The sequence below is a fragment of the Chionomys nivalis genome, chromosome 10 (assembly GCF_950005125.1).
Source record: "Chionomys nivalis chromosome 10, mChiNiv1.1, whole genome shotgun sequence".
Lineage (NCBI taxonomy): Eukaryota > Metazoa > Chordata > Mammalia > Rodentia > Cricetidae > Chionomys > Chionomys nivalis.
Genome location: NC_080095.1, coordinates 11,119,647 through 11,144,408, shown reverse-complemented (window position 1 = coordinate 11,144,408; position 24,762 = coordinate 11,119,647). Strand labels below are relative to the sequence as shown.

General features: G+C 38.7%; 1 gene segment (V, D, J or C); it reads right to left on the bottom strand.

Annotated features, from left to right (window-relative positions):
• Positions 1–23,429: 23,429 nt before the first annotated feature.
• LOC130882836 (Ig heavy chain V region MC101-like) lies at positions 23,430–23,942 on the bottom strand. The segment is given in 2 exon segments: positions 23,430–23,812; positions 23,897–23,942. Coding segments are annotated over 2 exon segments (429 nt in total).
• Between the last annotated feature and the right edge of the window lie 820 nt (positions 23,943–24,762).

The following is a 24,762-nucleotide window of genomic DNA, read 5'->3' as shown; positions in this document are numbered from 1 at the left end:
AACACACAACCTAGGAAGGAAAGTGTTTATTTGACTACACTTCTACATTGCTGTTCATCATAACAGAATTTTAGGACAGGTAATCAAGCAATCTAGGAACCTTGAGACACTTTAGAGCTACTTTAGAGGATATCAGCACAGAATGTTGGAACTGTGTTCCAAACATGTTTGCTCTTTAGGGAAATGACAAATTGAAAGCACAGAAAAGTCTACTTACTTGAGGCTTCAGTGTTACAACCAAATGGTTCTGGCCAGTGTAGTTGTGGATCCTTCATAAGGTTCCCATATTTGGTTAATATATTGAAACTGAAGCTTTCAGATCATGTAGAATCCCCTGGTATAATTTGGGACCACATGAACTCAGAGTTTGGTCACAGCAGAAGCCTCCTTGTTTCTATCCTTGACTCTGAATCTCTGGGAGCACACAGGAAATGAGAATAATAAACATATCCTGAATTTGGTTCATCACTCACAGATCTGAAAACTAGAAACACAAAATTCTTGGACCACTCACTTTGGTCAAATATGTGCTTTTCATAGACTCTTGTGAAATGAGAACCTGCTGATGCCTCCTTTCTTTCACTAGGATACTGTGAATGAAAGCCTGAAGGAACTGAGATGACCAGTGAAAATTAGTAGTGAGGTAAACATTTGTGATTTATGTGAGTTAAGCATACATTCTGGGACTCCATTGTTCAGGGATTGAACGTCAAGATTGGTCAATAATGAGATGGGTCATATAATGAGTGTCTTTGTCTTGTGAACAGCTCAGGCAGCTTATGGGACCTATCTTGGATAGGGTGGGTACAAGAGTTGGTAAGTGCATTCTAGTTTAAGTCAAATAAGGTTTGATCAAGAAAGTCTCCTGAAAAATCTAAAATAAGAGTGGATAGCCCATATGATCCAATGATTTAGAGCAGCTCTGTTGTAATTTTTTCTGAGTTTTACATTCAAAATATCTTCAAGACTGCTGACTCTGATGATACAACCTCTCAGAATACTCCAGGCAAGACTTGGACATAATCCTATATTTTCCTTGGATCTCCAAAAGTTTGTAAGTGCCCCCAATAATCAGGAAGTAGCCTAGAAAACTATACCTGCTTCAAAAAATTAGATTATGAATGTTTGTCTTTGTTTAGAGTGCTTGTTACAAGTTATAGTGGTCAGAAAGGAGCTTTATAAAAAAGATTAGATTTAGGGTTCTTGTTTTGAAAAAGAAAAAGGGAATTACTGTGGGATATGTGGGGCAACCAGAGTATGAAAATTCTGAAAAGAGGAAAGGTAGAGATGCAGTCACAAGGCAGATGCAGAAGAAGCAAGATGAGAATGCCTTATTGAGAAAAGGTACCAAGCCATGTGGCTAAACTTAGACAAGAATTATGGGGTAATTTAAGATGAAAGAACTAGTTAATAATAAGCATGAGCTAATAGGCCAAACAGTTTAAGTTAATATAAGCCTCTGTGTATTTGGGGGGCACTGAATGACTTCAGGAGCTGGCAGGACAGACACTTACATCTAAATTTCCCTTTTTATTTGCTTTAGTATTTCAGTCTTGCATCCTGTCCCCTCAGGTTCTGGAGTGTTCTTCCTGTCCACTGTTCTCCAAGTAGGCACATTTACTTTTCAAAAGTACACAAATTATAAGACCTTCTGTCTGGTTCTCAGAAGACATCCATTATATTATTTTAGAGTTGATTAAGTAAGACCTGTTGGAAATTGAGAATAAATTGCAAGTCTCAGGCATAAGTCTTTCCACATAACAGTTTTCAGTTACTCAGTCATTTACTAGTCTTGGGGAATCTGTGATGCTGTTGTGGGCATGGTATGAAAGTTGCCATTCCTTCTTAGAAACATTGTCCTCACATGTGTGGATGGACCTGATAGTGGCAGAGCAGTGCAGGGAAGGTACAATCACTTTGGAGAAACTGCTCTGGTTTGTGCTTACTTCTTTAATATCTCTGTGTAATGGTTGAACAGATGAATAGAGAACCCTCTTCATGCTATTTCCCCAGAAAGAGAAATATCACTTAGATGCACAGAAGCTAGGAGGGAAGAAAAGGAAATATTATGTTAACAGAAAATTCATTACACCCATTAAAGTATAATGGGAATAGACAATCTAAATGCTAACAGATAAATAGGAAAGAAGCAAAAAATAAGATACCCTTCCCTCGAGCAGATTAGGGTCTGTTTGCTTATAACTGAAGCTCAGTGAGTATCACTAGATAAATTCAGCTCAGAGCCTCAGTGCTGGAGCCTCACACAGATTTCATTAGAAGCAACACAGTTGAGTCAATGGTTTTCATAATTTGCATGAGGATAATGGACAGTGTGAAGGTCGTCTGGCTTCATGTGTCACTGACATACAGAATTACCTGCCCCATGTGATGCCCTGCACTTTGTTCAAGTCAGAGTATATCCTACATTTAAAAAATACATTTAAAATTTTACTTTAGAAAAAGCGCTGTGATTCAAGATCTAATCACACAAGACCAAAGAAATTTGTTTATTTTTCTGTAATTACAAAAATCAGAAGATGTATTATTCAGCTAGCAGTCCAATATATGGTAAGTTGAGACAGTATGATCATTGGAACTTACTGGCCAACCAGTTTAGGCAGCTGTTGAGATCCATGTCCAATGACAGAATTCATTTAAAAATTATCATGTATATTGACAGAGGAAGAAATTTCATGACAACATGTACACGGACTGACAGTCACAGTCACAGACACAAATACACACACAGACACATACAAATACAGAGATTGGCATAGAGAAACTATAATAAACAATAAACACACAGACTGACATCTCTGCAGAAAACTGAAATTTGAACCAATAAATTTGAACGAATAAACCTTTGTATACTTCAGGTATTCCTATACACTACACCTGTAGAGAGAATACCTGAATGTGATATGGAAAAGCAGCCCAGACAAAAAGGAGTCCATTCCTGTATGCCCAGGGCTCTCTGTACTCTCAGTGCCCTCTGTTGTTCCTAAATTCACTGCAGGGAATTTTGTGTCTGGGTTCACAGTAACATTCACTCACTGTGTATACATGGCTGTGTCCTCAGACCTCAGACTGCTCATTTCCAGGTACACAGTTTTCTTGTCATTGTCTCTGGAGATGGTGAATTTTCCCTTCACAATGTCAGCATAGTAGATTGTACCACTCCTACAACTAATGTGTGTGACCCACTTCAGTTCCTTCCCTGAAGTCTTGGGGACCCAGTTCATTCTTTAGCTACTGAAGGTGAATGTAGAGGCTGCACAGGAGAGTTTTGGGATCTTTTCAGGCTGTTCTAATCCTCCCCCAGACTCCAAAATTTCCTCCTCACATTGACAACCCACAAACACAGAGAATATTGGTCAGAAAACTGTTAGTTAGACAAATATTTCCTCCTTTCATGTCCAACAGACATACAACATATCATTTCCATAAATTGCCTTTTGCAATAATGACAAGAAAGCCAAGATGAGCCGAGTCCATGGGAATGGTCCCTCTTCAGTGTTAATCACCGAAAGGGAGAAACTGGGAATCCAGGAGCCAGCTCCTCTTCCAGAGTTACAGGGTGGGGGCAGGGTTATGTTTTATGGACACAGAGGTTTCTTATTCACATATCTTTTTACTGTTGTCAGATCTGCAACTGACACTTGGCAGAGGGCAGTTCTCAAAGTGGATATAAGCCATCAAAGCCAATGATGACAGGTACAGAAATTGATGCATTGTGGCATATACACCTTTCCCATGTTAAAGCTTCAGCATATTTCATTTAGTTCTCATGCTGCATGTACACAGAATATGCTGATATTACAGGCATGTCTCTTCAATACCTCCGTACACAGTTTGTTTCCACACCGAAGCTTAGTTCTTTTCCCACTGTCTGGGTTGGACATGGCTCTTTCATGGTGAGGTTCTTGAACAGAATCAGTCCTGCTTACAGGGAAAGCCAAAATTACTTCTCTGTGATTAGAACACATGAGACTTATCAGTTTTATTCATTATTGAAAGAGCAGTACACATAGACCATCAGATGCTTTAAAATATGGCATCCCTTGTCACCGTCTACCACCAGGTGTTTACTGTAGAGACATGCTGCTGTTTTCAGCAAACTCACTTGCTTGCATTCCAATATTCTCACTCTAATTCCTTTAAACTTCCTTCCACTACTCTCTTTAACTCTCCACCAGGTTGCAAATAACTATCTTTATGCTGTGTTAGACTAATTTTATTTCTACAATTTATGTAATTAGTACAACCAAAGTTTTCATTAATATTTATAATTACTAGACATTTACAATACATGATTAAATGAGGTACATAGACACAATACCTTAAACAAGAGTAGAAATGTATATACAGTGTAATAAAAATAACCTTATATTTGTATCAATACACAAAAATTCATACCAATGTAAAATAAATATTTAGGCTGTTAGTTGGTTTTAGTTCAAAGGTTGACTCTACAATACACCCTATTATCCCATCATTTCAATAATACATCCTCTCTTTTCACCTCAGAAAAGAGATTCCTGAATCTTATGTCCTTTGTTAAAGTATTTTCCTGATCATGACTTGTAACTGACTGCCTTAAATGATCACATACCTCCTTAACCCACTGAATGACAAAAAAAAAAAAAAAAAAAAAAAAAATCGCCAACCTCTTGGAAATATGGGCCTCAAGTTTTCCTGCCTACTTCCTGTTGTCCGGATGACAACATCATCTTCATGGGAGTCTTGAATAAACTGGGATAATGTTCAAGTCCTGGGAGAGCTAGCTGTATTATTTTTTTATTTAGTCTTTCTACAATGAGAAAATATATAACTTATCTGAAGTCTTGATTGTGCAATCTTTGTGGCTGGACCGACTTAGCAATAGCTCTGAAGTTGTTCTGAAAGCAGAATTTTGAGGAAACTGTAATAGAGGCTTTCTAAGAGGATGGATCACCTGGGCTACTTTTCTTTATTGCTTTCTGGTCCTTTTTCTCTGAAAGCATACAAACAACAAGAAGTAAGATACATATCTTCATTAACACAAGAATGGAGTGTACAGAGTAAACAAGTCAGCTACAGATCTTTTTTGTTGTTGTTCTATGTTTGAGCCTATAAAAGACATATCTGAACTTTATACATAATTTTAGAATTCATAACCAAACTGTAGTATAAATCTCCACCCATGCCATATAAAAAGGATGGTATGTAAAAATAAGTCATAAGAACTCTGTTGCCAACAAGATTTATCATGGCTCTTCCATTCTCAGAGCTGTTCCCATGTAGAGGGATCAGCATATGTCACCTGATTTAAAATTTTTCTTGTTTTATTCATGTGTGTGGCCAAGATTTTCAGGAGGTTGCCAATCACATTTGATCCTAATTAATTTTGAAGAAAGCCATAATATTTTGTTTCCTTTGAAAACAAAGGCATAACCTCTTCCCCATCACAACATATTTCTAACTTTCATTTTGAAGTTATATTTTTTTAAAAAAAATATAGGGTTAGCTTACTTTTCTAGTGTCCATAATCTAATTTCTCTCAGCAGTTAATGATTTTTGTATATTAGCATTTTAAAATTCAAAAACAAAATTAATAAAGAAGCTTATAGGATCTAGACACACTCTGCATTTCTTATGTTCATGTAGCTTATTCTTTTTAAACTACATTATACTTTCATTAAAGTGTTTATTATTTTTGAACTATTATTTCTATAACTGTCTATACCCATTTATTACTGTATTTGATTTAAGGTTTTCTTGGTCTTGACTACTTTACTGAGTGCCTGCAGCCTTCTCTAACCCCATCTCCAAGTGTTAAACCTGCTGTACATCTCTGTACATAGCACTGGTTTGCCCAAGTTATTTTTTCTTATTTTGATCATTTTTTATTTATTAGCTTTTTAAAAAATACCAATCTAAGTTTCCACAACCTCTGCTCCTCCCATTTCCTCCACACACCTTCCCACCCCACCATCACCTAATCCTCAGAGAGGATAGGTATATTGATTTGTGGAAGGCCCAATGCCCCCCCCCACTATATATAGGCTGACAAGGTTTACATCAAAAGAGAATGACATATCATAAAACCAGTCATGCAGTAGGGATAAATCCTGGTGCCACTGCCAGTGACCCCTCAGTCTGCCCCAGTCATGCAATTGTCAACCACATTATGGGGACTAGTTTTGTCCTATGCTTGTTCCTTCTCAGCTATGCTGGAGTTGACGAGCTCCTATTGTCTCAGGTAATTGTTTCAGTAGGTGAATCCATCATGGTCTTGACCTTTTTGCACATATTCTTATTTTTTCTCTCTCCAACTAGATGTTAGGAGCTTAGTCCAAAGCTGTGATGTTCGTCTCTGACTTTCTTTCCATCAGTTGCTGGATGAAGGTGATATTTATGAAAAATCTATGGTGATATTTATGAAAAATCAACAGTCTGAGAACAAGGCAAGGCATAATCAGGCCCCCTCTCCTCTATTGCTTAGGGTATTAGGGGAGGTCATCCTTGTGGATTCCTGGGAATTTCTCTAGATTCTGGTTTCTGCTAACCCTATAATGGTTCCCTCAATCAAGATATCTCTTTCCTTGCTCTCATCTCTGTCCTTCCTCCATCTCGTCTATCTCATTTGCTCAAGATCTCCTCAACCCTTCCCTTCTCCTCTCCTCTTTCCCTTCTACCCTCCCTTCTCTCCCCACCCCCATGTTCCCAATTTTGTCAGGCAATCTTGTCTGTTTCCAATTTACAGGTGGAACTTTATACGTTTTCTATGGGTTCACCTTATTACTTAGCTTCCCTAGGAGCATAGACTATAGACTCAATGTCCGTTGTTTATAGCTAGTTTTCATTAATGTGTGAGTACATACCACATTCATCTTTTTGGGTCTGGGTTACCTAACCCAGGATAGTGTTTTCTATTTCCATATATTTGCATGCAAAATTCTAGATGTCATTTTTTTCTTACAACTGAATAGTACTCTACTGTGTAAATGTGCCGAATTTTCTTTATCCGTTCTTTGGTTGAGAGGCACCTAGGTTGTTTCCAGGTTCTGTCTATTACAAATAATGCTGCTATGAACATAGTTGAACAAATGTTTTACAGTATGTTGAGCATCTTTTGGGTATATGCCCAAGAGTAGTATTGCTGGATCCTGGGGTATGTTGATTCCAAGTTTTCTGAGAAACCACCACACTGATTTCCAAAGTGGTTGCACAAGTTTGCATTCACACCAGCAATGGATGAGTGTACCCCTTACTCCACATCCTCTCTAGAAGAAGCTATCATTAGTGTTTTTGATTTTAGCCATTCTGACAGGTATAAGATGGTATCTCAGAGCTGTTTTGATTTGCATTTCCCTGATAGCTAAGGATGTTAAACATTTCCTTATGTATCTTTTGGCTATTTGAGATTCTTCTATTGGGAATTCTGTTTCATTCAGTACCTCATTTTTAATTAGGTTATCTAAAATTTGAACGTCTAATATCCTGAGTTCTTTATATATTTTGGAGAGTAGTCCTCTGTCTGATGTGGGGTTGGTAAAGATCTTTTCTCATTCAGTAGGCTGACTTTTTGTTTTTTTGACAGTATCCTTTACTTTACAGAAGCTTCTCAGTTTCAGGAGGTCCTATTTACTTATTGTTGCTCTCAGTAAGTTTGTTACTGGGGTTATATTTAGGAAGTGATCTCCTGTTCCCATGCATTGGAGAATATGCCACACCAACTCCAGTGTCGTCTCTGTGACATGACATATGTCATTATGCCGGATGGGAGCTATGTGTCCTATGGAACTAGGCTTCCTGGAGATCAATGGCAGATGGCCCTGTATTAGCCACCATTGAGGCATAGACGGGTTTCTTGATTAGCTGGCTATGTGACATATGGGCTTTGCACAATCTCATTTATAATAATGATATTCTATATATCTAAAAGACAAGGATTATCTCTTCAGGAACAGATCTGGGATAGGAAAGCAAAGTACGCGAATGTATAAGACTACAGCTGAACCCTTGTCATACACAGGGTGTATGATGAGCAAGGGAATAGATGGGTTAATGTTGATGGAAAAGAGTATTATATTATACTTTGAACTTTATGGATAGGCTTGCTAAATCCCAATGTGTCTGCTGCATAAGAAGGTACTAAAACGTGTATTTCAACAGGTGCAGAGAACTGATTAGGCATATTTGGTCACTAAATGAGATAAAGAAAGGGTTAGAAAGAGGAAAGGCCATGATACCGATACTGAGACAGAAACTTTCTATTCATAAGATAAAACCACTTGTCTGAGGTTTACGTTCCCAAGGACAAGCTTTTCTCTTCTAAGGATGCTTTATGTCTAACACCTGTCCCTCATAATATGCTTTTCTTAAATATTGTTGATGTGACTAAAAGACGCTTTCATACTGTGCCAACAAATGATATATGACCTTCTGATTTGTTCTTTGTTTGAATACTATATAATGAAAACATGAATTCAGCAAAATTGCAGCAGATTCCAACCACTCTCTTGCGTGTTGTGTCTGTCTGTCATTTGCCAAACTTGTGCCTTCCTGTTACCAAGACCCTGATTCTCCCACGGTCTGAGTGGCTCGCCTGAGCCGGTCTGTGGCAAGAATACTTCCCACTTTCTCTTATATCAGGTGCAGTGTGGTGTGATTTATATTTAGTTCTTCAATCGATTTGGACTTGAGTTTTATGCAAAGGGATAGATATGGATGTATTTTCTTTCTTCTACATGTTGACATTCAGTTATGATGACACCTTTTGTTGAAGATGCTTTCTTTTTTCCATTGTATAATTTTAGAGTCTTTGTCAAAAATGAGGTGTTCATAGGCATGTGGATTAATATCCAGGTCTTTGATTAATTTCTATTTTTCAACCTCTCATTTATATGCCAATACAAAGCTATTTTCATTACTGTAGCCCTGTTTTAGAGTTTCATTGTCAAGGGATGGTGATGCCTCCAGAAGTTCCTTTTTTATACAGGATTTTTTTGGCTACATTGGTTTTTTTTCTTTTTCCATATGAATCTTACTATTGTTCTTTCAATATCTGTAAAGAATTGTTTTGGGATTTTGTTGGGGATTGCTTTGAATATATAGATTGTTTTTGGTAGGACTGCCATTTTTACTATGTTGATCCTACCTATCAAAGAGCATCTGACATCTTTCCATTTTCTGGTATCTTCATCAATTTCTTTCTTCAATGACTTAAAGTTCTTGTCAAATAGGTCTTTCACTTATTTTGTTAGTGTTACTCCTAGATATTTTATGTTATTTGTGGCTATTGTGAAAGGTGATGTTTCTTTGATTTTTCCCCCAGCTTCTTTATCATTTGTGTATAGGAAGGCTGCTAATTTTATTGAGCTGATCTTGAGTTCTACCACATCACTGAAGGTGTTTATTAGCTGTAGCAATTCCATGGTAGAGTTTTTAGGGTCTCTTATATACACTATAATATCATCTGCAAATAACAAATGTTTGTCTTCTTTCTTTCCGATTTGAATCCACTTGATTTCCTTTTGTTGTCTTACTACTATTGCTAAAACTTCAAAAACTACTTTGAAGAGATATAGAGAGAGTAGACAGCTTTGTCTTCTTCTTGATTTTAGTGGAATCGCTTTGAGTTTTCCTCCATTTAATTTGATGTTAGCTGTCTGCTTACTGTATATTTCTTTTATTTATTTTTATTTTTTGATACAGGGTTTCTCTGTGACTTTGGAGTCTGTCCTGGAACTAGCTCTTGTAGACCAGGCTGGCCTCGAACTTACAGAGACCCGCTTGCCTCTGGGCCTCCCAAGTGCTGGGATTAAAGGCATGTGCCACCACTGCCTGGCTATCTTTTATTATATTTAGATATGTTCCTTGTATCCCTGATATCTCCAAGACATTTATCATGAAGAAGTGTTGGATTTTGTCAAATGCTTTTTCAGCATCTAATGAAATAATCATATGTTTTTTTCTTTCAGTTTACTTATATGATTTTTGTATGTTGAAGCAGCCCTGCATTTCTGGAATGAAACTGACTTGATCATGGTGGATCATTTTTTTATGTGTTCTTTGATTCGGTTTGCCATTATTTTATTGAGTATTTTTGCATTCATGTTCATGAGTGAGATTGGTCTGTAATTCTGTTTCTTAGTTCAGTATTTGTGTGGTTTTAATATCAGGGTAACTGTAGCCTTATAAAAAGAGTTTGGCAATGTCCCTTCTCTTTCTATTATGTGGTACACTTTGAGAAGTATAGGTATTAACTTTTCTTTCAAGTTATTTTAGAATTCTGCATTAAAACCATTCGGCCCAGTCTGTGAGGTCCCTATAACCCTGTAAGAGATACTGTTCCAGTGATGAGGGGATACAGAGAGGGGAGTAAGTGGCCACAAGGCCAGACAGACTAAAGTGCCACTTTCTCTGACAGTCCCAGGGGACTGAATCCATGCCCCTCCAATTCCCTAAGCTTTCCTGGCCATCCAGTGGGGTGTGTTCCCTGCTCTTGGCTTTCTTTACCCCATACCATCCTGCCCACAAGCCCACCCTTTCATCTTTGAGGTCCTTGGTTTCCCCAATACAGCCTGCTTCAGGGCTGAGGGGTCCTGAGAGCCAGCAGGGAGTGTTCCTGTCACTGGGACTTCTTTCTATTATCCTACCCTGCTCCCAAGCCTGCCATTTTGTCTCCGAGGTCCTTAGAGTCCTACAAGAGATCCTGCTCCAGTGCTGAGGGGATCCAGAGAGGTGAGTAAGTGGCCACACGGCCTAGAGAGTCTGAATTGTCTCTCTTTGGGACAGTCCTGGGGGACTGAATTCAGGCCCCCTCCAATACCCTAAGCTTTTCTCACCATCCAGTGTGGTGTGTTCCCTGCTGCTGGCTTTCTTTACCCCTTTCCACCTTGCCCCTAAGCCTGGCTTTTCATCTGCAAGGTCCGTGGATCCCCAAATACAGCCTGCTTAAGGCTGGGGGGTCTGGAGAACCAGTGAGGAGTGTTCCTGCCACTGGAACTTCTTTCTATTATCCCAGCCTGCTCCCAAGCCTGCCTTTTTGTCTTTGAGGTTCTTAGAACATTGAAATAGACCCTGCTCCCATGCTTAGGGGATCCTGAGAGGTGAGTTAGTGGCCACATGGCCAGACAGCCTGAAGTGCCACTCTCTCGGACAGTCTCTGGCAACTGAATCCAGGCCCCCTCCAACTCCCTAAGCTTTTCTGGCCATCCAGAGGCGTGTGTTCCATGCATCTCGCTTTCTTTACCCAATTCTACCCTGCCCCGAAGCCCACCTTTTCATCTGTTAGGTCCTTGGATCCCCCAACACAGCCTATTTCAGGGTGGAGGGGATCTGAGAGTCTGCTCCAGTGCTGAAGGGACCTGAGAGAGGTCAAACCAAGAAAAATTCCCAATTACAGAGTCAGCCACAGAAAAGATTGGACCAAGAAGCCAAGACTCTGCTGGCCACATTTGAAGGAAGAGATGGGCAGGCACCAATGAAAGAGTTCCTCCAACATCCTGAAAAGCAACATGGTAACACCAGAATCCAGTGAACACACAACAGGAAGACTTAAACATCCTAACCCAGAAGAAGTAGAAGAAATCAACTTTAAATGTAACCTTATGAAAATGATGGAGACTCTTAAACTGGAAGTGAAAAACTCACTTAAAGAAATGGAAGAAGAGACAAACAAAAAGTTAGAAGAAATTAGTAAATCCCTCAAAGATACCCAAGAAAACCAAGAAAAAAAAAACGATCAAAGAGGTAAAGGAAACATTTCAAGACTTGAAGACAAAAATGGAGCTAATAAAGACAGCACAAACTGAGGGAAGGCTGGATATGGAAAATCTGGGTAAACAAACAGAAACTACAAACACAGGTATAACCAATAGAATGCAAGAGATAGAAGAAAGAATCTTTGGCACTGAAGATACTATAGAGGAAATAGACTCAATGATCAAAGAAAACATCAAATCCAACAAATTCTTAGCACAAAACATCCAGGAAATCTGAGACATCATGGAAAGACCAAACCGAAGAATAATAGGGGTCGAAGAATATGAAGAACTCCAACTCAAAGGCACAGAAAATATATTCAAAAAAATTATAGAAGAAAACTTTCCAAACTTAAAGAAGGATATTCCTATGAAGGCACAAGAAGCTTACAGAACACTAAATAGACTGGATCTGGTGCGGGAGAATTGGCTGTATTCTGTCAATCATGTTATAAATAAACACTGATTGGCCAGGTAGGATATATAGGTGAGAAAACTAGACAGGATGTAGAAATGATATAACGAGAACAGCAGAATTCTGGAGGAAGGAAGTTGATTCCTCCTACTCCTGCCTAGACCACTTAAGCAGCAGGATGTGATCTGCCCCTCTGAAAAAAGGTACTGAGCCACATGGCTAACATAGATCAGAAAAATGGGTTAATCAAGATGTGAAAGTTAAGCCAGGCGGCGGTGGCACATGCCTTTAATCCCACCACTCGGGAGGCAGAGGCAGGCGGATCTCTGTGAGTTCGAGGCCAGCCTAGTCTGCAAGAGCTAGTTCCAGGACAGGAACCAAAAAGCTACGGAGAAACCCTGTCTCGAAAAATCAAAAAAAAAAAAAAAAAAAAAAAAGATGTGAAAGTTAGCCAGTGAGAGGCTAGAGCTAATGGGTCAATCAGCTTCATAACTTATAGAGACCTATGGGTGATTTTATTTTGGGCTAAATAGATGTGGTCTACCACGACATAAACCACAACAAACAAACAGGCATTCCCTCATGTTACAGGGTCAAAAACACATCCCCTTGCCATATAATAACCAAAACACAAAACATACAGAATAAAAACAGAATTTTAAGAGCTGCAAAGGAAAAAGGTCAAATAGCATATAAAGGTAAACCTATAAAATTACACCTGACTTCTCAATGGAAACCATGAAAGCCAGAAGGTCTTGGATAGATGTTCTGTAGACACTAAGAGACCATGGATGCAAGCCCAGACTACTATATCCAGCAAAGCTTTCTTTCACCATCGATGGAGAAAACAAGATATTCCATGAAAAAAAAAACAGATTTAAAAAATACATATCCACAAACCAAGACTTACAGAAAGTACTAGAAGGTAAACCTCAACCCAAAGAAGCCAACCACGCCCAAAAAAGCACAGACCTCTGATAACTGTCCACCAACACAACTCAAAGAAGGGAAACACACAAATACTACCATCAAAAAATAACTGGAGTTAACAACCACTGGTCATTAATATCACTGAATATCAGTGACTCAATTGACCTATAAAAAGGAACAGATTAAAAGAATGGATGTGAAAACAGGATCCTGCCTTCAACAGTTTACAAGAAACACACTTCAACCTCAAAGACAAACACTACCTCAGAGTAAATGGTTGGGAAAAGGTTTTCTAATCAAACAGACCTAAGAAACAAGCAGGTGTGTCTCCTAATATATAACAAAACTGAGTTCAAACTGAAATCAATCAGAAAAGATGGAGAAGGACACTTTATACTCATAACAGGAGCAATTCATCAAGATAAAGTCTCAATCATGGATATCTATGCCCCTAATATAAAAGCACCCACATATGTAAAAGAAACATTTCTAGAACTCAAATCACACATCAAACCCCACACACTGATAGTAGGAGATTTCAATACACCTCTCTTGGCAATGGACAGGTGAACCAGACAGAAACTTAACAGAGAAATAAGAGAAGTAAAAGATGTAATGAACCAAATGGACTTAACAGACATATATAGAACATTCCACCCAAACAGGAAAGAATATACCTTCTTCTCAGCACCTCATGGAACCTTCTTGAAAATTGATCACATACTCAGTAACAAAGCAAACATCCACAGAACCAAAAATACTAGACTAACCACCTGGAATAAAGTTAAAATTTAACAACAATACTACCCCCAGAAAGCCTACAAACTAATGAAAACTGAACAGTCAACTACTGAACCACACCTGAGTCAAGGAATAAAGAAAGAAAAAAATTAAAGTCTTTCTTGAATTCAATGAAAATGAAGACACAACATACCCAAATCTATGGGACACTATAAAAGCAGTGCTAAGAGGAATGTTCATAGCATTAAGTGCCCACATAAAGAAAATGGAGAAAGCTCACATTAGAGACTTAACAGCACACCTGAAAGCTCTAGAGAAAAATGAAGCAAACTCACCCAGGAGGAGTAGAAGACAGGAAATAATAACACTGATGGCTGAAATCAACAAAATAGAAACACACAAAACAATCCAAAGAATTAACAAAACAAAGAGCTGGTTCTTTGAGGAAATCAAAAAGATTGACAAACCCCTATCCAATCTAATCAAAAGGCAGAGAGAGAACATGCAAATTAACAAGATCAGAAATGAAACGGGGACAAACAACAGACACTGAGGAAATTCAGAAAATCATTAGGTCTTACTACAAAAGCTTGTACCCCACAAAATTGGAAAATGTAAAAGAAATGGACATTTTTAGATAAATACCATTTACCAAAAATTACATCAATGAACAATTTAAATAGACCTATAAGTCAGGAGGAAATAGAAGAAGTCATCAACCCCCCCCAACAAAAGAAAGCCCAGGGCCAGATGGTTTTAGTGCAGAATTCTACCAGAAATTCCAAAAAGAGCTAATACCTAATTCCTTAATGTGTTACACATAATAGAAACAGAAGAGTCATTGCCAAACTCTTTTATGAAGCTACAGTTACACTGATACCAAAACCGCACAAATAGTCAACCAAGAAAGAGAATTACAGGCCAATCTCACTCATGAACATCAACATAAAAATTTTCAATAAAATACTGGCAAACCAAATTGAGGAACACATAAAAAAATCATTCATTATGATCAAGCAGGCTTCATCCCAGAGTTGCAGGGCTAGTTCAACACACACAAATCTATTAATGTAATCCATCATATAAATAACTAAAAAAAACTATGTGATCCTTTCATTAGATTCCAATAAAGCATTTGACAAAATTCAAGACCACTTTATGATGAAGGTCTTGGAGAGATTAGGGATACAAAGATCATATCTAAATATAATAAAAGCAATTTACAGAAAGCCGACAGTAACATCAAATTAAATGGAGAGAAACTCAAAGTCATTCCACTAAAATAGGGAATAAGACAAGGCTTTCCACTCTCTCCATATCTCTACAACATAGAGCTTGAAGTTCTAGCAATAGCAATAAGACAATATAAGGATATCAGAGGGATTCAAATTGGAAAGGAAGAAGTCAAACTTTCGTTATCTGCAGATAATATGATAGTGTACATAACTGACCCCAAAAACTTACCAGAGAACGCCTACAGCTGATAAATAACTTCAGTGATGTGGCAGGATGAAAAAATCAACTCAAAAATTAGTATTTCTCTTATACACAAAGGATAAAGAAGCAGAGAGGGAAATCAGAGAAACTTCACCTTTCACAATAGCCACAAATAGCATAAAGTATATTGGGGTAACACTAACCAAGGAAGTGAAAGATCTATTTGATAAGAACTTTAAGTCTTTAAAGAAAGAAATTGAAGAGGACATCAGAAAATTAATGGATCTCTCATGCTCTTGGATGGGAAGTGATGTGGGAGTCTTCTGTTTTGTGTTGATTTCATTGGTTAAATAAAGAAACTGCCGTGGCCCTTTAATAGGACAGAAAATTAGGTAGGTGGAGTAAACAGAACAGGATGCTGGGAGAAAGAAGCTGAGTCAGACAGACGCCATGCCTCTCCTCTCTGAGACAGAAGCAGGTTAAGAATCTCCCTGGTAAGCCACCAGCTCGTGGTGCTACACAGATTATTAGAAATTGGTTAATCAAGATGTGAGAATTAGCCAATAAGAGGCTAGAACTAATGGGCCAAGCAGTATTTAAAAGAACACAGTTTCTGTGTAATTATTTTGGGTGTAATGCTAGTCGTGTGGGAGCCGGGCGGTAGAACGCAGCCCACCGCAGCTCCTACTACAGGGTAGGATCAACATAGTAAAAATGGCAATCCTACCATAGGAAATCTGTAGATTCAATGCAATCTCCATCAAAATCCCAACAAAATTCTCTACAGGTCTTGAGAGAACAATAATCAACTTTGTATAAAAAAAAAAACAAAAGACCAAGGAGAGCCAAAATAATCCTATACAATAAAGGAACTTCCAGAGGCATTACCATCCCTGACATCAAACTCTATTACAAAACTACAGTAAAGAAAACAGCTAGGTATTGACATAAACACAGAGATGTTGACCAATGGAATTAAATCAAATATCCACATATTATTACACAAACCTATGAACATCTGATTTTTGACAAAGAAGCTAAAATTATACAATGAAAGAAAGAAAGCGTCTTTAACATATGGTGCTGGCATAACTGGATGTCAACCTGTAGAAGAATGAAAATAGATCCATATCTATCACCATGCACAAAACTCAAGTCCAAATGTGTTAAAGACCTCAATATAAATCTGATCACACTGAACCTGATAGAAGAGAAGGTGGGAAGTAGCCTACAGTGCATGGGTACAGGAGACCACTTCCTACGTATAACCCCAGTGGCACAGACAATAAGAGCAACAATGAATAAAGGGGACCTCCTAAAACTGAGAAGTTTTCTTAAAGCAAAGGACACAGTCATTAAGACAAAAAGGCATTCTACTGAATGCGAGAAGACCTTCTCCAAACCCACATCAGACAATGGTTTGATCTCTAAAATATTATAAAGAACTCAAGAAACTAGATATTAAAACTCCAATTAACCCAATTAAAAGTGGGGTACTGAACTGATCAGAGAATGCTCAACAGAAGTTCAAATGGCCAAAAGACACTAAAGGTCATGCTCAACCTCCTTAACCATCAGGGAAATGCAAATCAAAACAACTCTGAGATACCAATTTACACCTGTCAGAATGGCTAAAATAAAAAACACCAATGATAGCCTATGCTGGAAAAGATGTGGAGTAAGGAGAACACTCATCCATCATTGGTGGGAATGCAAACTTGTGCAACCACTTTGGAAATCAGTGTGGTAGTTTCTCAGAGAATGGGAGTCAACATACTTCAGGTCCAGCAATACTATTCTTGGGTATATACCCAAAAGATACACAAACATACTACAAAAGCATTTGTTCAACTATGTTCATAGCAGCATTATTTGTAATAGCCAGAACCTGGAAACAACCTAGATACCCCTCAATAGAAGACTGGATAAAGAAAGTGTGGCACAACTACACATTAGAGTATTACTCAGCAGTAAAAAAAAAGATGACATCTTGAATTTTGCTTGCAAACATATGGAAATAGAAAACACTATCCTGAGTGAGTTAAGTCAGACCCTAAAATATGAATATGCTCTGTACTCATTCATTAGTGGATTCTAGCCCCAAAGACATTGAGCCTATAGTTTGTGATCCTTGAGAAGCTAAGTAGTAAGGTGAACCTAAAGAAAAATATATAGATACTCCTGGAAATAGGAAATAGACAAGATTGCCAGGCAAAAGTTGGGAGCATAGGGGTGTGGTGGGGTGGGGAAAGGGGAGAGGGAGAAGAAAGGGGAGAAGGGAAGGGTTGGGGAGAGCTTAAGGGTGTGGGATTGTTGAGATGGAGGAAGGATGGATATGGGAGCAGGGATGGAGATATCTTAATTGAGGGAGCCATTTTAGGGTTGGCTCTGGAGGGATTCCCAGGAGCCCACAGGAATGACTCTAGCTAGAACCCTGGGCGATGGAAGAGAGGTTGCCTGAACTGGCCTTGTCCCATAGTCAGACTGATAATTATCTTGAATATCACCACAGAACCTTCATTCCTTGATGGATGGAGACAGAGACCCACATAAGAGCACTGGACTGAGCTCCCAAAGTCCAGTTGAAGTATGGAAGGAGAAAAAATATGTGCAAGGAAGTCACGACCATGAAGGGTTGGTTCACCCACTGCGACAGTGTGCCTGATCTAATGGGAGCTCACCAAATCCAGCTGGACTGGGACTGAACAAGAATGGGAACAAACTAGACCCTATAAATCACCAAGATGTTTCTTGAGGATCTGAATGAACAATCTCAAACTTCACTATTTTGTTTACTATGGATTTGTTCACAACAGCCTAAATAACAAAATGAGTTGAATGAACCCAGAGGACATTTTATGAGTGAAAGCCAAGAATCAAGATATCCAAAGGTCTTCTTATCAAGTGGATCCTGAAAAACTGGCTTTAGGTAACATTGAGGGAAGTTTGACCATGGCTTACAAACTGTAGACTCAGAAGTCAAAGCAGTAACATTTGAAGGATTATTCAATGTGCTGTGTAGATTTTGACCACATTTAATGTTTTTGTATATGGAGAATTGATTTATGTGGTAGCTCCCTCAAAAAAATAAGTGTTGAGTGTGTCCACTCAATAGTGGACATGTATGTAAAAACATAATGTTAAACAGTGTAATTACAACCAGGTTCAATCATCACATATATACAATAGTGTAGGAATGTTGTTAAAAGTATAGGAAGAAGAGGCATAAACCCATTATGAACATCTCTCTTGGTTCTCAGTTGCATTGTACTCTAATGACATATCTTCATACATACAGCTTTATAACTTTTTATTTTATATTATTAAATTATAGCACCATTTAATTAAATTTAAATTGTTAACATGTAAAAAATAGTTTATTATATTTCTAATTATATAACTGTTAGATTTGTAATTATGAGTCTATGATTGTTTTTTAAATTTATGTAGTTCTCATTGATTATGATACTTTTGTAATATCAATATTTTTATTTTTAACTGGTAAATAAAAATATCTAAAATCTATAAATCACTCAAGTAACTGAATAGTAATTCTAATTATAACATGATTTAAATTTAGAAGTGAGCATAGCAAATTTGAGTCTACCAGGCACTTATGAAATTTATTTTCATGTTGGATCTTATGGAATCAGACTCAACCACTCTATCTGAGACTATCTTCTGAACGAACAGTGAGCTGGTGTGATTTTTGTTTTATTTCTATAATATCTACTTACCAAAAAAATCTATACATAATTTATATGTTGGTTATTTGCATTTGTTTATTTAACACTTGACAACAAGGAGATATTTTCTCATTGTCAGACAGAATCATGGTAAGAACAGCACAGGAATACATGTACTTTTGTTACACTCTGTCAGGGCACATGCTACAAGAATGTTCAATCTGTTGTTTTTGACCTTGAGGTGGTGTGTGCAAGGATTTTACACCCATATCATCTGATTATGTTTTCCTTTTTAACTCCCTAGAATTAATCACAATATATAATCAAGATCAGAGTATTTAAAGGGATTCTCCATGCACCATTGATTCTATTCTACTTCAGATGAGGATACTTATACTTAATTAATAATTTAGTTATACTGATAAGGATATGTGGGATGGTCCTTTGGGACATTGTCTTAGAATCTTCACACCAAGTTGTATATTTTCTTGGTCAAAGGGGAAGTGCTTGAGCATTAGAACCTCTACTCATTGATTATGCTATACTTTAGGACTAATGAACTCATTTAAAAGTTTCTCCCTGCTCATCCTATTTCCCCAGCATTCATAAATGCTGATCTTCAGCCTGAACCTGGGTAACATGACAATGAATCTATTGCTTTCAGCATTTTGTGGAGCAGTATGGTTCACTTGGGGCTTTTTTGTCCCTTGATTGATTGTGGCATGATTCCCACAATGTTACCTTAAAACCACAAAGTATCAATACAAGTTTAAGTTAGAAAAATATGTATTTTACTCTAATGAACACTGGAGAGAAACAAATAGTGCAATGTAAAATTCTTCAAATACTTGAATTTATCATATATAAATTCATAGATATATAAATATGTAGAAATATATAGAAATTTTTATTTCTGTATACTAGTAAGAAAGAAGGGACATGCTTACATCCAAGTTCAGGCTCATAATCAACATCATGTCTCGGTCTATGGCACTACCTCAGCCAGGGTCTATGCTGATGTCCATTGCTTCTGGTGCCACCAAAGTTCACATGGATGCCCTGAATCTAGGCTCCAACCTATGATCATGTTGGTGCTTGAGGGCTATGGCCATGCCAGGGCTATGCTGATCTGAGTGGCCTGCACTGGGACCTGGGGCATGGTTTCTTCTAGGCGACAGCTACTGACAAGTGCCATAACTGAGTCAATGGGCCTACCACAAACCATTGTTGTCCATAGTTTCTGATATAACTAAAGAGCATACCAAAGCTATGAATCTCACCTGTCACCTGTGCCATGTTGCTATGCAAGGGTCACACAGCCAAGAGGGCATACCCATTTGAGTGGCCTGTAAAGTCACCTAGGTCCATAGTTTATCTGGGCCCTGGTTGTTACCAAGGACCATATCTCAGTCTGTGGTTCTACCTCAGCTGGTAGATGTTGATGATCATGCCCCATGGTAATATCTAAGTTCACACAGATGTCTAGAGTTTAGTCAACAGTCTCTGGCCATGTTGGTTTCTGAGGGCCATTCTGTTGATTAGAACATGTTGACCTGAGTGGCCTATGCTGACACATTGGGACATTATGTCTTAAAAGCCAAGGCTATTTCCTACAGCTGTGTCTGAGTCTGTGACACAGCAGCAGCCAGGGTATATTTGATGTTCATAGATTCTGTTACTATTGAGATCTGTGTTGACATCTAGGGTCAGGATAGCCCCCTGGAACCGTGTTGGTGTACAAAGCTCTCACTGATACTGGGGCAATATTGTGGTGTGTGGTTTGTGCCACCACTAGGAGTATGGTGACACATGGGCCCAAGCATTTGTGAAAGGCAATGTCTGGGTCTATATTTCTGCTGTAGTTGGGGTATGATGATGTCCGTGGCCTGTGTTATCATGGGGTGGGGGTCATAGGAAATGTATACTGAAACCCAGGGGCTGTGCTCAGCCAATCATTCACTTCAGTATCTGTGGGTAGCAGAATTTCCTCCAGTTGTACACTGTAGCAAGAGAGCACCCCATGGGAGAATTGATCCAGCACTCAGGAGAGATGGCATTATCCTTCACCACCAACGTAAGAGATCTGGCCCCCCATTGCAGTGGCCTAGGAGAGCTGGCTCTGCCCTTGTGTGGGAGCTGTCGTCCCAGTCACCCAGACTGACCAGCTCAGCTACCACCCAGAGCCACATCATGGACGTGGGGTTGACTCACCCTAACATTTGCCAGATATTTGACCTGCTGGAGTACATGAAAGGACTGTTCCTGTATGTGGGAACTGCATGAACTCCATGACTCTGAGCAACAGCAGGATATCCCAGAGAAGTTTCAATGAGGGTCCAGTGACGATAGTGTGCCATAAATCTTGAACTAGACAAATGATTCATTGAAGAGAACATTTTTGGTTGGGGCTGATTAGACAAAATGATATACTGTGTGACACAACACCAGCTCGCAATGCCACTACGATGAATGAAGAGATGATGGGAAGACAGAGGAGTAAGGTGTTTGTTTTCTTTGTGTGGTTCCTTCCTGAGTAAAGGACTGGGGGAAGAGGGGACTAGGGTGCATGATGTGAAACTCCCAGAGTCAATAAGGAATTAATTATAAAAATTTAAAAAGAAACAAATGATAAAATTAAAATGAGCATGGCATCAATTAACAGTTTGACATAAAACATTTATAGGTGACATATTAAGAAACATTCTAATCATCTTGACTTAAAATATGCAGAAGCTTCCCTGTTGATGGAATTGATAAGGGAGCAGTTACACAGCTTAAAAGCATAGATCAGTATATCTCCCAAGTCTAACAAAAGAGAATGTGTTTTAGTAATAAAAATTCATAGATATTTTTAACTTTTCTTTTTAAAAAAGAAAACTATCTTTTATCATTATATATAAAATCAAATTCCCACTCTCTCCTCTCTACCCATTCCTTCCACTTACCCCCCAACCCACACCTCATCTACTCCACAAATAGGGTAAGGCATATTGATTTGGAGGAGGTTCAAGGCCCTCCCTACTATATCTAGTCTGAGCAATGTATCCATCCAAAGAGAATAGGTTCTCACAGAGTCAGTACAAGCAGTAGGGATAAATCCTTGTGGCACTTACAATGGCCCCACAGTCTGACACAGACCTGCCACTGTCAATCACATTAAGAGGGACTAGTTTGAAACTATACTTGTTCCTTCCCAATTCAGCTGGAGTTGGTGAGCTTCCATTAGCTCAGGTAGATTGTTTCAGTGGATGTATCCATCATGGTCGTGACCTCTTTGCTCATGTTTTTATTCCTCACACTTTTAAACTGGCCTTTGGGAGTCCAGTGCTCTAATGCGGGTCTCTACCTATGTTCCAATCAGATGTTGGATGAAATTTCTATGGCAATATTTAAGATATTCATCAGTCTGACTACAGGGAAGCTCAGTTTGGACACCATCCCCTCCATTAAGTAGGAACTTAGCTGGAATCATCCCTGTGGATTCTTGGAAATTTCTCTAGAGCCAGGTTTCTTGCTCACACCTTAATGGTTCCCTCAATCACAATATCCCTGTCCTTCCTCCATCTTGACTATCCTGTTCCCTCAAGTTCTCCTAGCCCATCACCTTCTGCCCTCCTCTTCCCCTTCCACCCTCCCTTCTTTTCCACCCCCATGTTCCCAATTTTTGTCAGGCGAAATTGTCTATTTCAACTTTCCATGGAAATCAATATATGCTTTTCTTAGGGTTCACTTTGTTACTTAGATTCTCTATGATCATAAACTATAGTCTCAATATCCTTTGTTTATAGCAAGTATCCTCTTATGAGAAAGTACAAACCATATTCATCTTTTTGGGTCTCGTTCCACCCATTTGCTGCAAATATTAAGATGTCATGGTGTTTTACTGCTGAGTAGTACTCTAATGTGTAAATATGCCACATTTCGATATTCATTTTTCACTTGTGGGGCATCTAAGCTGTTTCCAGGTTAAGGCTATTACAAGTAATGCTGTTATAAACATAGTCTTTGTAATACGATTCAGCATCTTTTGGGTATAAGAAAAAGAGTGGTATTGCTGGATCCTGAGATAGATTGATTCCCAATTTTCCAGAAAACCACCATACTGATCTCCAAAGTGACTGTAAAAGTTTGCATTCCCATCAGCAATGGATGAGTGTTCTGCTTACCCCACTTACTCTCCAGCATAAGCTGTCATTTGTGTCTTTGACCTAAAGCATTCTGACAATTGTAAAATGGTTTCTCAAAAGCAATTGAATAACTTAGAGGGTATGTAGAAAAACAAACCGATCTAATGTATGCACACAAAGAAGGTTGAATATAATATGACAAAGGAGAGGGGCCTCAGGATACACTTGGGTGGAAGAGGAAACCACAGGTTCCGTTATTAAAACTCAAGGTTATGAAGCATATTCTGAACTTCTTAGCCTCTGAAGTGAATCTTACTTTGATTTTCAGGAGTCCCTGTTGGCTTTAATGACATCTGCTGGTCCCAGATGTCTCTATAAGGCAGGTTTTTTGTGTAGGCTCAAACTGGAGTTTTTTCACTGTGTCTCTGGCACAGTAATAAATGGCTGTGTCTTCAGTGTGCACACTGTTCAATTTTAAGAAGACTTCACTTTTGGAGGTGTCCATGATGATGGTGATTCGGGACTGGAGAGCTGAATTGTACTCTGCGCTTCCACCAGCCCACATTATTCCCAGCCACTCCAGACCCTTTCCTGGAGGCTGGCGAACCCAATGTATATGATAGCTGTTTAGTGAGAATCCAGAGACTGTGCAGGTGAGAGACAGGGTCTGTGAAGGCTGCACCAGGCCAGGTCCTGTCTCCTTCAGCTGTACCTGGGAAGAGACACCTGGAGACAAGCAACATCATGATCAGTCATACATCATATAGATGACATGCCTGAGTCCCTCTCTTGAAACCCTGAAACACTTACAACTTGGAAATGTCACCAGGCAGAGGAGCAGCACCAGGACAGCCATGCTTTGCTGGAGCTCCAGTGAGAAGGAGATGGGGCCTCTCAGCTAGGCCTGGGCTCTTATAATGAGTCTGAGGGCTGTTTTGCATTGGACACGCTCCTGAGGGGTTAAAGAAAGCATGGGACTTGGTTTACACTTCCCTCGTATGAATGAGATTTGTCTTATGATTTTTAGAGGATTTGAGTATGGGAAGTTAGGAATATTTTCTTGTTATTGTTTGTATTTCTAAACCCTGACAAATGGGAATCAGTATGAATCACACTGTGTAGGCCTGGTAAGCAAAACATAGGCGTGTTTACACTAAGTGAATCCACATTTATGCAGTGCAGGCAGAACAGAATACCATAACCTAAATGCAGTTGTATATCTCTATAAATTGCGGCACTGAATTTAGTATGGAATTGGGCCTCTTAGTTATCAGTAACCCTACTTTAAGGAACAACTTAAAATTTATTTACTTGGTGTCAGTGAAATCATTCTTATTCTCATCACTTGTCTAGAAGATAACATGTGAAGATGAAACTCACTAACATTATTACATGTGATTTCAAGTGTTTATCTGAGAGGATACCCAAGAGACTTCTTTGGTTCCTACCTCATGTGGCTCAACCTATTCACTTTCTCATTTTGGAACATAGTATCAAGGGACTGGTTTTAGTACCTCTTGACATATGTCAGTCTACCTTTCTCTATGTACTTTTACCTCTCTTTTTAGCCAGTAATACAGGAAAACACATGTTCTTTTATATAATTATTGCATTATAAGGGATGTGAAATTTGGCTGTCAATAAAACTTCAGGAAGCACAGTAGTATGCAACTAGT